This window comes from Nannobrachium achirus, assembly GCF_963921795.1.
Source record: "Nannobrachium achirus genome assembly, chromosome: 15".
In the NCBI taxonomy this organism is placed as follows: Eukaryota; Metazoa; Chordata; class Actinopteri; order Myctophiformes; family Myctophidae; genus Nannobrachium; species Nannobrachium achirus.
Genome location: NC_137822.1, coordinates 27,306,873 through 27,321,869, shown reverse-complemented (window position 1 = coordinate 27,321,869; position 14,997 = coordinate 27,306,873). Strand labels below are relative to the sequence as shown.

General features: G+C 41.6%; 1 protein-coding gene across 2 annotated transcripts in view; it reads left to right on the top strand.

Moving 5' to 3' along the window:
• Positions 1-14,997, top strand: part of vav2 (vav 2 guanine nucleotide exchange factor) — a gene marked incomplete at both ends in the record, with an annotated part of 343,070 nt that overhangs the window by 284,482 nt on the left and 43,591 nt on the right. For both annotated transcript variants that reach the window (XM_080742680.1, XM_080742681.1), the window contains 2 exons: positions 7,474-7,542; positions 8,957-9,057. In XM_080742680.1, the coding sequence (XP_080598806.1) occupies positions 7,474-7,542; positions 8,957-9,057 (170 nt within the window). The remainder of the gene's footprint in view (positions 1-7,473; positions 7,543-8,956; positions 9,058-14,997) is intronic.

Below are 14,997 nucleotides of genomic sequence, written 5' to 3'. Positions count from 1 at the left end.
ACCTCCCGAGCCACCATTGGACTCGCCCCATGAAGTGAACGTAGGTGGACTAACTCTCCATTCTACGGCTCTGGTTCTCATGACATCACAGTGATGACAAGAGTGTGATGTCAGAGCGTGAGAGTCAATCAACAAAAAAGACAGCGTTACCCGTCCAGACAGACACGGACAAGATTCGACGGTTCTGATAGTAAACTGCGACCCACGGTCGCAATTAGCACAAGTACAAGCATGATGTGTTACACGCATATCATATATATAAGTAACTGCAAAAGTACTCACGTTATGTGTATGAACGCGTATGTATCTGTTTACGTGCGTGTGTGTCTGTGTGTTGCTCCATGGGTGTATTTACATGTAATGTGCGTTTGTGCAGGCGGTTGGGGACGCGGGGAGGTGAGGTCACCTGTGTCACACAGGGCACAGCGTGGAAATGTCAGCTATTGGCACATTGACTGGGGAGCGCACAGATGTCAGGGGAGATGATCGATATGGTTATTATTATTAGCATGGTCTCACACAGCGAGACGGACCCCCAGGGGATCATGTGTTCATAATATTCATCATGGTGTCAAATAAACTCTCAATAGGGCATAGCAGTGATGTGGTGCCACTAAAATGGCCATTCCTTTTTCTCATAGAGATTTACAAAGATAATGATGTAAATTATTTTAAGCCTAGAATCAAGCCATCCGGGATCCTGCTGAATCATAACCATAACCTTTGATTCTGTAAGATTATTTTTTTGTTTTTGTTTTAATATTTAATTATATGATATACAACATTTAATAAATAGCCTTTGTTTAGCGTAAAAAAAAAAAAAGATCTTCACAGAATCATGTTTTATGTCATGATTCACCAGGATCCTGGATGGCTTTATTCTAGACTTAACATAATTGATATAGATATTTGTGTAAATCTCTATGAAAAATAAATGGCTCATTTATTTTTTAAAGTGGCACCAGAAAACCACGCCCAGAAAACCACGATTCCTTATTTACTCAAGCTACAGTGTCACACGTCCAAAGCATCAAAAGTAGCAGATCCCCAAGCTTGAAACGCGGCAGGAAGTGACACGCTTTGAGCTTGTAAATTTGCTACTTAATGCTTTTGAATTTCAATCCTGAAAAGTCACGGTTGTTGACATATGAGGTTTCCACCCAACAGAAGATACACATTGACACACACAGGGACACATACACAGTGACATCATGTCACCACTTAAACCCCAGCATCTGTGTTCTGGATAAAATGGCAGATCTGAAGGAGATCCTGAGGGACTCAACTTGAAATCTTAAAAGATTTGGAAATCTGGTAGCATCACACACTACAGGATAATCTGTAAAAGGATCTATTAGGGCTTTTATGCCTTTATTGATTATACAGTAGACTGACAGGAAATGGTGGGAGAGATGGGGAGTGACACACGGCAAAGGTTGTCCGGATCAGGAATCGAACCGGCGACGCTGCCAGGCATCCATGCCTATGTGGCCATGCCAAAGTGGTAGGCGCCTGGACCAGTAGGCCAACGGGCGCCCCTGGATGCTGAGGTTTTAAGTGGTTAAAATTATTGGGCTTGCACGGAGCAACGTACACACGCAGCACCTCGATGCGCTTGTGAAACGACTCGGGAAGCAGACGTGAACAGCAGAGCCTGTTAACCCATTTAGAACGGGTACACCTTATTGTGTATCATTATTTTAAGCTTTAACTATTGAAAAATAGCAGATAAACAAGCTCACAGCGCGGCACCGAGTGCCGCGCTGCGAGCTTGTAGATCTGCTATTTTAGAAAAATCGTGAATCTCCATATATGGGTATAATAGGGTATACCCTATACCCCTATAGGGTATAGAATTTTGACCCGATTCTATAAGTGTCTTTTGAATCCTTCTAAGGTTTTTTGGAAAAACCTATGTTTCTATGTCAGCAATATGGCTAGCCATCGTCAAAGAAAAGGTCCTTTTCACTTAAATGGAGCTCAGTTAGTCTGTTCTTGAGAGACTACTGTGTCAGTGGTTCTCAAACTTTTTCATGTGAAGGACCCCCACAATGATATTTATTTGGCCACAGACATCCATCTCAAAATATTTAGTTCCAGGGACCACCCAGAAGCAAAATTTTAGTTACAAATGTTCGCTTTGAAAATACATATATTCAAAGATTTGCACACATTTTCACGACTTTTTCAAAAATAGCAGATCTACAAGCTCGCAGCGCGGCACTCGGTGCCGCTCTGTGAGCTTGTATATCTGCTATTTTTCACTGGTTAAAGCATTCAATAATTCTAGGCCTAAATGGGTAAACTAGAAGTGGCTGAACAGTTCTGGATGAACGGTTCTGATATGTCCGGGATGACAAGACAGTTGTTGTTGCCACATGTCGACCAGCCTCGGCTGTTCCAACGCAGCACAGATCGTTTTGACAGGTCGCCGTGTCAAAGGTCCTCTCCTCCTTCTGTCCCACTTGGACGGAGAGCGGCGATGTAATCATCCAGATAAATACCGTTGCCGCTGGGCAGAAACCTTAGCCTGACACTCAGCCTGAATTGACATTTCGTTTCACTCCATTATTCAGTCTGAAAGCCCTTCCATACGCAGTAGTTTCTGGGATGGGCGTTGCCAAAGAGGCAGTCTTCTGCGATTGGTTCACGTCTGACCAATCACAACAGTAGCCAAGCAGAAGACGCAGTTGTTATTGGTGTTATGTGGCTGGCTAGCCTGTTGCTTGCTACTTGCCAAGAAACAGGCAGAATAGGAGCGCTACGAACTAGAAATCAAACACAACAAAACTTGCTACTGATACTGATGTTTCATAGCGAGATCAATAAGATCATGTTACCGCGGTGGGCGATGCGATGTTCACGTTTGGGAATGTACGGTGCGGCGCTGCGTTACTTGGAATCGCACATGAGTTCCGGGAAAACCTCACCCACGCTGCTCACAAGCCTCGACGTCATCGAGTTGAATCGACGCTGATTCGCCGTACTGATTTACAACCGAGGAAAAGTCTCTTGTGCCTCAATAATTGCGTCACCAGACCCCTGGATCGCCAAAACATATTCTTAAAGGGGCGTGGCTAGCGATTCAGGGTCTGGAACCAGGCTACAGAAACCTCTTATCTCCATATTTTGACCTTTTGTGTTGTAAATTAATGCCCTACTTGCCCTGCTACAGCGTCTCACAAAAGTATCAAAAGTAGCAGATTTGCAAGCTTGAAAGGCGCTTTGAGTTTGTAGATCTGCTATGTTTCCTACTTTTGAATTTTGAATCGTGAAAAGTTACAGTTTTGAGGTTTCCTCCCGACAGGCGATATCAAACATGTTTGAAAATGATAGGGATGGCCCTGATCGTCTGTGAGCAAGTCAAGGGATATGCATATATATATATATATATATATATACGCATATGCGCACACCACACAAGTATACACACAAGTCACCTACAGGTATTTAAATAATTGTTGCTATCAGTTACCAGTATTCAAATAATTGTTGCTAACACTTACCGGTATTTAAATAATTATTGCTCTTATTAGTGCTCTTATATAAAAACTAACTAAGATCATCATTCTCCACAGACATGACTGGAGGTAATTTGCTCCACTGATTTCATTAAAACTAAGTGTATTTTGCATGCGCTGCGCCAGACAAACAAGAGATTAAATGAGAATAACCTTCTTACGATCGGAGGACTCGTTAAGCATAATTGAGTTGGGGTTAATAAAGCTTGTCACCTCAGCATTGCCTTTATAGTTGATCTATTTGTTATCGTTAAGGTGATGGAATTTGACAAGCATGAAATTATATTAGTGAAACAACAGCTGAAGTTTTGCCTCTGTGAGCATTAGCGCCGCATAGACACTTAGCAGCAATAACCCTTCGCAATATGCCAGTGATGTTGTGGTTATGATATTGTAGTAGGGGGTGTAATGATACATTTTAACAATGATACAACACGGTACATGGTTGACGATACGATACATGGACGATATTGGTTCATTCATTCGATTCAATGATTTAAAATCGACATAGTAACTATTTAGCAAAGAAATTAAAACGTGTCAATAGTGCAGGGAAAAATCTATTATGGATATAAATTAAGTAAACACTGTGATTCTCTGTACATTATATTTCAACACATATGGGCAAACCCACACCTTGACATGAACACATAGATTACACACATTTATTGATAGACCAAGAGTAGCTATATGGATTGGAAAAGTCATTAAACCCCTCTTTTTCAGTTTCCTTCTTAAAATTGCTAAATACAAGGAACAAAAACGTAATTTCCATAAAATCAATTATTTGCACTGAAAAACGATTCGATACGATACAAAGCCAAAACGGTACTGTATATGCTTTTGCATATCGATATAGTAGATCATTGCAAATCTATACTATAATTTTGCAAATGTCTGTCTGAGTGAGTGAGTGTCTGTCTGAAACAGCGTTTCTCCTCAGTGGCTGGAGCAATTGATCTGAAATCGCATCACAATTAGCATATGAACACACCTAACATAACTGTGAAGCCCGTTTGTCACTTTCACAAATCGTATGCTGTATATTAGCATTTTTATGTTGTATCTACTATCTATTCTGCATCTAGCTTGAGGCTCATCTATTCTGCATCTAGCATGAGGCAACATGTTTAACCAGCTCTCTCTGTGTGTGTGTGTGTGTGTGTGTGTGTGTGTGTGTGTGTGTGTGTGTGTGTGTGTGTGTGTGTGTGTGTGTGTGTGTGTGTGTGTGTGTGTGTGTGTGTGTGGGCGGCAGGCGGGTGTGTGCGTGGGCGGGTGGGCGGGCGGGCTGGGGGGGGGGGGGGGGGGGGGGTAGCCATTAAACGAAACAGGTATTTCTTACATTGATGCTCCTACATATTATCATGCAAGCACCAGTTAAAGTTACTTTCCATTCCTCATATACTGTATGCACAGTGCACATCCCATAACCCACACACTGCACATCATTTTGGAGCTCATATCTTTGAACGGGTAAGAGCTAGTTAAAATTGATTTTTCGATTCGGTTACTATATTGTTACATCCCTACTGTAGTCACCTTGGGAAGCACATAATATGTCTGCTGTTGGCCTAGGATTGAGTCCCAGCAGGGACTCCTCTTACTGTTGTCTCTCCCTCTGAGCTTTAATGTTTACCCCAATAAAAAGACAGATTGCAAGTTGATCGCCCACTCACCGTAATTGTTACACTGCGGTTCTGCTGGAGTCTAGCTGCCTATAAGAGGTTTGTTGTGTCCGTGGGTCTATGTTGTGTGTGGACCAGTGTCCACAAATATCTTGTGGACACTGCCAGTAGGAGACCGGAGTACTTCCTCTTATTGTATTTATTCGTTTTGACATATTTTGTACTTTCTGAAGTATTTAACTGTCATTTCACAATGTGAGTCAATGACCTGATCGGGCTGAAACGTTCTATACTTTTCCTTGTTTAATCCTTCGCTTTGTACAGTAGGTGGCAAGCCGTCGACTAGAAGTGGGTCTATTATTCTGTCAGTCTAGGGCTGATCTCACAAACCTCTGGACTGATCAGTGCTACATTTCTTGTGCACACTGCCAGAAGGCCAAGGAAGTGTCTCCATGCATTTATTTCCCCCCACATGTTTTATACAGTATTTTCTGAAACATTTAACTCTAATTTTATAATGGAAGTGCAGGGAGGACGGCTTGGGCTGAAACCTTGTCATATTATGTTATAGGTGACGTCACAGAAGTCTGAGAGCCACTCCGTTATAGACCCAGCCAGCATGTGCACTCGATATCAAAGGGGGCTTGAGCCCCTTTTCTGTAAAAAGTGCCCAGCGTTTACTGCTGTATGGTAAAAAAAAAAAAAAGCAAATGCCCCCTTTCCATGCTGTACCCGAAGGTGGAATTCAAGAGAATTGCCTTTGTCAAACTCTCCTGAACTTGAATGCAGAACTTTATGTTGAAGGAATGCCCTCTGCTTTGTGTAGAAATCCATGCCGTATGCACACCAACAGTAAAAAGGCTTGATTAGTTGAAAATAGACAATCTATATGTTGGCATTGTGAGATTGTAGATCAGCAATTTTTGGGCTATAAATAAAAAAAGATCTAATCCAACCAAAGGTGACATTGCTGCCCCTGCCCTAGATATTCTCTGCACCTCCCTGGATCTTTCAATGTTTTTTTTTCTTTTTTTTTAAAAATAACACATATATTAACACATAGATGTGTCACAGTCTGTGAAATCCAACGGCCACATGCACACATCAAGTGAGTTGCAACAGCATGTTGCCGTCCTCTTTTTTTACAGCGTAGTCATGTTCTTATCGATTTTTCTCTCGTGCTTCAGTTCCCAACTTCCAATTGAACTGCCCTTCAATAAAAGTGTAATGCCCCTCCTAATGGCTTGGATACGCCAAAGCTGTGATCATTTACAATGGTGGTGTGCTGTAGTCAATATATGATATTGACACTGTCTGGAGGAAACCTTGTATGTCCAAAACCATTACTTTTCAGGAAAGGGAGAAAATAAAGTGTTCCAATGTAGTCTAGTTATTACTTTTCATTGGTTAACAATTTATAAAAACCCCAGACAGACATTTTACTAATTAGCAGATATACAAGCTCACAACGTGACGTGATGCAACAGTTTTTAATCTCATACATATTTTCGCTACTTTTGTGTGACTATTCCATTGTACGATGAAGTACGACACGGATAAACTGAAAAAAGTTTATACTGACCAGAAATATTTTGACAGTAAAGCAGCTCTGTGTGTTAAAAGGAAAGGAAAAGATGATTGCTGTTGTTTTAATGAGGAAATGGAATTGCTCCTACTGTTTGTACATTTATATCTGCTGCTACTGTAAGTGACATATCATACTTGGACAAGCTACTGTGATAGCATCATTTAGCACAGTGTTTCTCCAACTTTCAAATTTCCCCTTAACTCTACAGTAACTTTATACAAATGGAACCAAATGAACCTGTTAGGGTTCATTTGGTTCCATTTGTACACAGTCAATTTAGACCCGCATAGAGGAACTCACAGAGTCCCTGGAATTCACTTTGAGAACCACTGATTTAGCAAACACCTTAGTGTCCCGTTATCTGACTTTTTCCCTTTGTTTCGTTCTCTATTCTCATGACTATATATTGTAACTGCAAAATGTTGGGAGCTCATATGGAAAATAATAATAATAACTAGAAATACTGTTCCTACGAAACAGTGTGGGCTTGCATGTAACACCATATATGGGCACAAAGATCTACCCTTTGGCTGCACCTCATTGGCTAAGGGCCCTGCCTTTGTACTGTCGAGGAGAACTTGACTGATAGATAGATAATGAAGATAACATACGTGTGCTTGCTTTCAGCGAGCCCACAACAATAATAATTGTGATGTGACAATAAACATGAAGTTGAGTTGAAGTGGAAGTTGTAATATCCATTTTAGAAAAACATTCTACTGTCTTTCAACCCATACAGAATTACATGATCCCTTTGAAGCATGTATTAAGTCCACAAGATATGGAGGCTATCTTCGTCAATCTTGAGGTGAGTAACCATTCAAGGGAGTGAAATTGTACATGTACAGTATTTTGTGTAAGACTGGATGTGTGTTTTAGACCATGTAACGAGTTGTGTTTCATGAAAGGATGTATGAAATAATCAGTGGACTACAGTATATTAAACCAGTGGTTCTGAACCTGTGGGTCGGGACCAGCTGGGTCCCCAAATTATTTTGGGGGGTCTCCAGGTGATTAGCTTCATGTGAAACATTGTTTCCTCACTCAACAGTAAACAAACCAACATACAGTATAAGTGTATAGAGTATCTCTACATATTTCTAAAGTAACAATTTAAGGACTTTTAAGACCCTTTTAATACCTCTAAAATAAAATAAAAATAATGTTGGCCATAGTGTCAAATATTAGTGTCAAATATTGTGAAAATAGCCGATCTACATGCTCACAACGCCAGCAAGGCCAGTTGCGAGGCGTTGTGAACATTTAGATCGGCTATTTTCACAATAGAACCATGTTAAACAAAATGTAATGCCTCAAGTCTTACAACTCCAAGTGCTTGTCTGGATGGGGGGTCCCCAGTTCAAATATGATTATTTTGGAGGTCGCGGCCCGAAAAGGTTGAGAACCACTGTATTAAACTACATGGGGTAGAAATAGCCCTGATTGTCATTTTAACTTTCTGATAGTGTATAATTGAAACTAATTGGCATTACTGAGGATTCCATTACTGCGTCCAGTATTCAGAGAAAGTAGGATACTATTTGTTATTTCCTCTCACAAGTTGAGCTGGGAATAGTGGAATAGTGGAAAGTAAAGCATGAATAAAACCATCCTCATTATCTGTTAAAGATCATCTTTTATTTAGTGAAGTACTTTGGCAACATAACATGACCTGGAAGGGAATCAATTCATTACTAATTACTTTCTGGCATCTGAAATAGAGTCACTCTGATGGAATGTTCTCTATTTTCTTTGTTGTTCATGTGACGTGCTGTGAGCTTGTAGATCGTCTATTTTTGGCGAGGAGGTTTGGTGGTCCGTTTTACTAAATAGAGTGCTATTGTGCTATTGATAAATTCCAAGTATTATGAGGCACCCCTGGAGAACCACTCTGAGAACCACCCACTTTGAGAACCACTGGAATAGACATGTGAATGGGTGGAGTTATACAGTTAATTTATGGGTGGAGTTATGCTGTTAATTGATGGGTGGACTTAATGCTGTTAATTGATGGGTGGAGTCCGAGTTATACAGTAAATGTGTGGGTGGAGTTATGCAGTTAATTAATGGGTGGAGTTATGCTGTTAATTGATGGGTGGAGTTATGCTGTTAATTAATGGGTGGAGTTATACAGTAAATGGATGGGTGGAGCTATACAGTTAATTGGATAGGTGGATATCATGTTGGAGAACCTAATGCTTGGCTGATTGTCATGTTGTCAGGATGTGATCAAGGTCCACTTTGCTCTGCTGAGGGCCATCGACCTCAACATGGTCACTGGAGGAAACGGGTTGGGCAAGATCTTCCTTGAATTCAAGGAGAGGTGAGTGATTATGTGTGCTATGTTAGTCGTCTGTCTGTCTGTCTGTCTGTCTGTCTGTCTGTCTGTCTGTCTGTCTGTCTGTCTGTCTGTCTGTCTGTCTGTCTGTCTGTCTGTCTGTCTGCCTGTGTCTCTCTCTCTCTCTCTCTCTCTCTCTCTCTCTTTCTCTCTCTCTCTCTCTCTCTCTCTCTCTCTCTCTCTTTCCTTATCTGCTCTGATTGAATGAATGAATGAATGCTTTTACCAGTTTGAAAACTGTATGGCAATACAGTAAACAAGAAGAACAAAAAATGATATGAGGATACCACAAAAAGCCCTTGAATACGTACATAAATATATTACACAGCAGCAGCAACAGTAATAGATATTTACAGAAAACAAACACTGTATGTAGCTCTTTTCTGCAAAGATATTTGGTGTGACAAAGTATAGATCAGACCTGCACATTGTGCCCTTTGGTTCACTCTGACCTTCTTATTCTCGTACATATGGACACAGTGCGTACATCAGCACATGTGCAAGCGTGATCATTGGATCGTTGACTCAATAACAAGCAGGTGGTCAGACTGGTCACAAGTCAAAATGACCTGCCTTACCTTACCCATCAAAAATGGCTAAAGTGGCAAAAAAAAGAAGTTGATGCCGAAGGCCGGGTTTTCAACAAAAACTGGACTGCTAAGTATTTATTTACCGAAGTCTGAGGTAAAGCTGTGTGTTTAGTTGCGGGTAGCACATCTTGCGAGGAGCACTGCCTTTTGGCCCGGCCCTCCACAATATTTTCTGTTGTTCATGTGGCCCCATGGAAAAAATAATTGCCCACCCCTGGTATAGACCCTTGGGTGAACCCCAATGAAGTATACTATTATTGAAGTATACTATTGCGTTAAAATCATTTCCTATCTTTTTGGAAAGTAAGTACTAAAAAGTCTCAAATTCTGACATTTGTTCCATTGAGAATGGCACCACAGACGCGGAACCTGAAATTAAGCAAAAAGTTACGTTTCTGGAGTTACAAGCCAAATCATTTTACATTATTGTTTTTACTTATGATTAGCATAATAAGCTCTAAATAATTAGCAGAAATGCAGCTAATTACTTAATTTAAAGCAGCAGTGCCAGGCTAGATTATTCGCCACAGCCAAACATAATTAAACCATTCCTCCCTCTCTCTCTCTCTCTCTCTCTCTCTCTCTCTCTCTCTCTCTCGGTGGTTGTTGGTGGTGTATATGTGCATGCCTCTGTGTGGGTGGCGTCCAGCGAGTGTGTCAGTGCATGCATTATCCTTTTTAGACCTGAAAAAAAAAAGTCTTCTAGATCCTAACGGTTTTCTGAAAAACCTATGTTTCTCGTCAGTGGTTCTTGAACTTTTTCATGTCAAGGACCCCCTAGAATTATATGTATTTGACCACGGAGTCCCATCTGAAAATATTTAGTTCCAGGGACCAAGAGAAAGAAGGATTTGCGTTAACAAATATCTCCTTTAAAAAAATATATACAATGAAAGATTTGCACGCATTTTCAAGATTTTTCAAAAATAGCAGATCTACAAGCTCGCAGCGCGGCACTCGGTGCCGCGCTGTGAGCTTGTATATCTGCTATTTTTTTTAATAGTTAAAGCATGAAATGATGGTTCAAGTGGTGTGACACAGATATGCGTACCCGGACTAGATGCGTTATGTGAGAGGGATCAGCCCACCCTGTGCTCCGGTACACGCATGGAGCTGCATTAAGACGGCAGTATCCCAGGATGAGATGGTGGGGATGAGGATGGATGGGATTAGTGTTCGAGGAATAAGTCAATTAAAACAAAGGGATGTTGGGAGAAAAAAGCTGACGGGGCATGTAATTGATTGTGTCCCGCCAATCAAAGGATCATTGCAAATCCACTCAAATGTCACGTCAGGAAAAGCTCAGTTAGACAGAAAGACAGGGATGCATGCATTGACTTCAAATATTAATTTATTTCCTTTGTTGCAGTTGTTTTTCCCTCCTCTTATTCTTCCTCCTTCATCTCCTAAATCTTGCAACGTGTCGCAATGTTTTTTATGATTGATTGAATGCTTTATTAACAGTTTGCTTAAGTACAGTACAGTTATAAAACTAAGACGCCTCAGGGTGACAAGCAGGGTCAAGGTCATACATCACTGGCCATCTGGCCAGTGATGTATATCGGACCAGTTACCCATATATGGAGACCCCTGGTACCCATATATGGAAATCATGTACTGTATATGGCGATATGCTGTGAGAGCCCAAACATGCTTACTCCGTTATTCATTATGTGAAAGTCCTATGATGTCTATGACATCATACCCATTTATGCCCATACATGGAAATTCTTGTCTGCAGAACCAGCCACACAGATATGGGCTGTCTTGGCCATCTGTCGTAGCCATATATGGATTCTGTTAGTGTGGTATGTGGCCGATGTGTCCTCCATATTTGGGCATTCCCATTATGAAGTCCTGTTAGATATGGGCTTAATATTGGTGACATCAGGGAAGTCCATATATGGGCATAAAAGGGATTCTGTTAGTGTGACATCACAGTGAAGCCAGAGCGTGATATCAGAACGGCAAACCCATTCTGTTAGAGTGGTTCCCCTGACATCACAGTGACGTCAGAACATGATGTCAGAGCGGCAAACCCATAGACCCTAAAAAAGTGTACACGTCCAGACATCCAGACGGAGTCAGCATGTGCCATTTCACATACTAAACTGCAACCTTCGGTCACAATAATGCTAAAAAGATGACGCAAAATGCCCTGAGGGCTTGTTTCTATTGTGGTCTTGTATATTCAATTCATCAAGACATATAAAGACATACAGTACACTACTATACAAGAAATCATCTATACTAGGAGCAGTGGGGGGTAATTTGTTTTGCCAGGCTAGAGGACTTGTCTAGGTCCAGTTATAAATTGCAGACAGGTGCTCTTCTATGGACCACTGGGGACCCAAAACTCAACATTCAACGACACCAAGAACTGCTGAGCGTCAAGCATGGCAAACAATGTTGTTTTTGAGGAACTTTTGATTTAGTTTTAGTCATAGTCTTTTGAATAAAATGTCATTTAATTTTAGTCATAATTTAGTCACCTGAAAGGTTTTAGTTTTAGTCTAATTTTAGTCGACTAAATATCATACGTTTTTAGGCGATTAAATCTACAGTTGATTTAGTCAACTAAAATGTATTTTGGCAGGCCTTGATGGCATCGTAATGACTGATTTTACACTTGGTTCTTCGACGCGTTGTGAGCTTGTAGATCTGCTATTTTCAGCACGCAACACCTGAGAGCAACCAAACATAAAATGACTCTCTTCTCCACTTGTCCCTCCCAAATGTTTTAGTCTAGTTTTTATTTTGTTGACGAAATTGTTAATATATTTAGTCTTAATTTTTGTCATCACGGCTTAGTTTTTGATTCGTTTTTATTTAATTTTCGTCAGTGAAAAAAAACAGTCGACAAACATTTTTCGTCATAGTTTTAGTCGACGAAATCAACACTGATGGCAAAGAGAGAAAAACCACGGCTCTCTAAACAGCGTGGATTTCCTCTCGCTCCCAACAATGGGCTCTATCCTCCTCCTCAGGATTAGGGAGAAACCATTATGAAAAAAGAAAAAAAGAAGCCGAGGCTTTATTACCAAACGGAGGCTGTTCCGCGTTGCGAGCGGCATGAGCGTTTGCTGCTCCAGCTGCCGAGCTGCATTTGGAGTGATTTGCATGCGTAAGAAGAGTAGTGATTTGCTCGCTGTCGGGGGGCCGCGCGCTGCGGCTTCGTAGGTAATGGTAATGATGGTAATGATGGTTTTTGGCTCCAGTAACGTTTCCATCCGCAGTCATGGGTACGCTGTGCTCCGTGGAATGATACAGCCCTTATTTAGAACAGCAGGAGTGAGTCATGATACATTGTGTGTGTGTGTGTGTGTGTGTGTGTGTGTGTGTGTGTGTGTGTGTGTGTGTGTGTGTGTGTGTGTGTGTGTGTGTGTGTGTGTGTGTGTGTGTGTGTGTGTGTGTGTGTGTGTGTGTGTGTGTGCGGTATTTGTGTTCATTGCCATGCACGTCTTGACTCTTTTCCTATGTATTTATCTGAGTTTTTTTTGGATACACACGTTTCTGTGTGCAGCGATCCCATTGCCCTACATTATTTTCTCACATTTTTTGCATGGTTTCCATTCCTCAAAAGGCGAATCAAGACGTTTGTAGGCCTGCGTCTATTTGGGGGGGGGGGTTGTCAGCTTGCATAGATAATAGGCTCATCGGCAGGCCTCTCCTCCAAGAGCCTAGAGCAGGGGTCTTCTTCAACAGGGGGTCCGGGACCTCTAGGGGGTCCTCAGAGTTACTACAGAGGGGCTGCCAAATATTTGTGTGATAGGATTGTGTTTTTTTTTACATTAATCATTTAAACCCTGTAGCATCCCTTCTGGAACAAATAGCCAATCTACAAGCTTGTAGGTTTGTAGAGGGAAAAGAAGAGCAGTATTTGACGGTTCAAGTGGTTAAATGTCTGAAAATACACATTACTCCAACATGATGACAGTGCTGTCAAACAAGTCTAAGCTGTCTATGAATGAAGAAATCTATGAATATTTTTAATCTGCAACACAATTTTATACAATATGTAGTGGGGGTCCCTGCGTCATCTCTCTCAGCTAAGGGGTCCTTGGCCTGAAAACATTGAAGACCCCTGGCCTAAAGGGTTAAACGAGATAAAATCAGGGTGACATGAGACACTCTCCTCAGTACCGACTCACTTACAAATATGCAGACTCAAACCATCTTCTCTCTCTCTCTCTCTCTCTCTCTCTCTCTCTCTCTCTCTCTCTCTCTCTCTCTCTATACATTTGAAAACTTGAAATTGGACATTCTGCATCACAAGTACTTTTACTTTACTCAAGTAAATGTTGAATTCCGGACTTTAACTTAACTCATACAGTGCCATCCGGCCACAAGGGGTGCTAGAGTGCCAGAAATTTCTCCATTGACCTTCTTTATAGCTTTCGTCGACCCTCTCCCAACTGGCCTGTGTTTTCACTCCGGTCAATCCTATGGGTGTCCAGAGGAGGAAGCTAGCTGACACGTAGCCAAAATGCTAACCCATTGAGAAGCCCGATCTAAAGCTATTTCAGCCGCAAAAAACTTTCTCGTTGGGTCTGGGGACACAATCCGGAGAAAATCCTGTCTAAAGATGTGATTTATTATTGGAGTGGGCGGCGCGATTCGGCCATTAGCGCGAATACGGCCCGTGGATGGCCGAGTCTAAGTCCCGGCCAAGGATGGACGTCTAGACCGGGGCTTCGTTGAGGCCTCCGATAAAATAATTCATTTTATTAAATATCCCGGACTAGTTCGGGATAGGCACCCTGGAATACGTCGCGCCGCCTACAATGAACATTTGGTGAACATTGGGGGAGGTCTAAACTTTATTTTAAACCATTTTCAATGGAATAAATCGTCGGAGCATCTAGCGTCTCTCGTTGGTGAGCGCTGGGCGAGCCGGGACCACCCACGTTGCTCCAAGCAGCTCGGGGTAAGTAAAATAGCAAATAAAAAATTGTTTTTGATCCCGAATATCCCGAACTAGTTTGGGATAGGCATAAAAGGGTTAATTTAATTTCTATATTGCAGTATTGATACTTTCCTCCGCTGCTTCGCCGTCTGTGTGTGAGGGTCTGTGTACCACTTAGAACACGTGATGTGTAGTGTAACAGTGTACCAACTCTCTCCCCCACTCCATTTCTATATCCTCCCTTGACCCCCATATCTCTCTCCCACACATACACTTACAAACCCATACAGTACATAGATAGAAGAATCTCATTAATTTCTTGTTCAAACAAAGTGTCCTTGAGCAAGACAAGTGCTCTCGATGAGCAGGTTCTTGGCCTTGCACGGATCGGTGTGTGAATGTGCGCTGAATAATCACGTAATGTTCGTT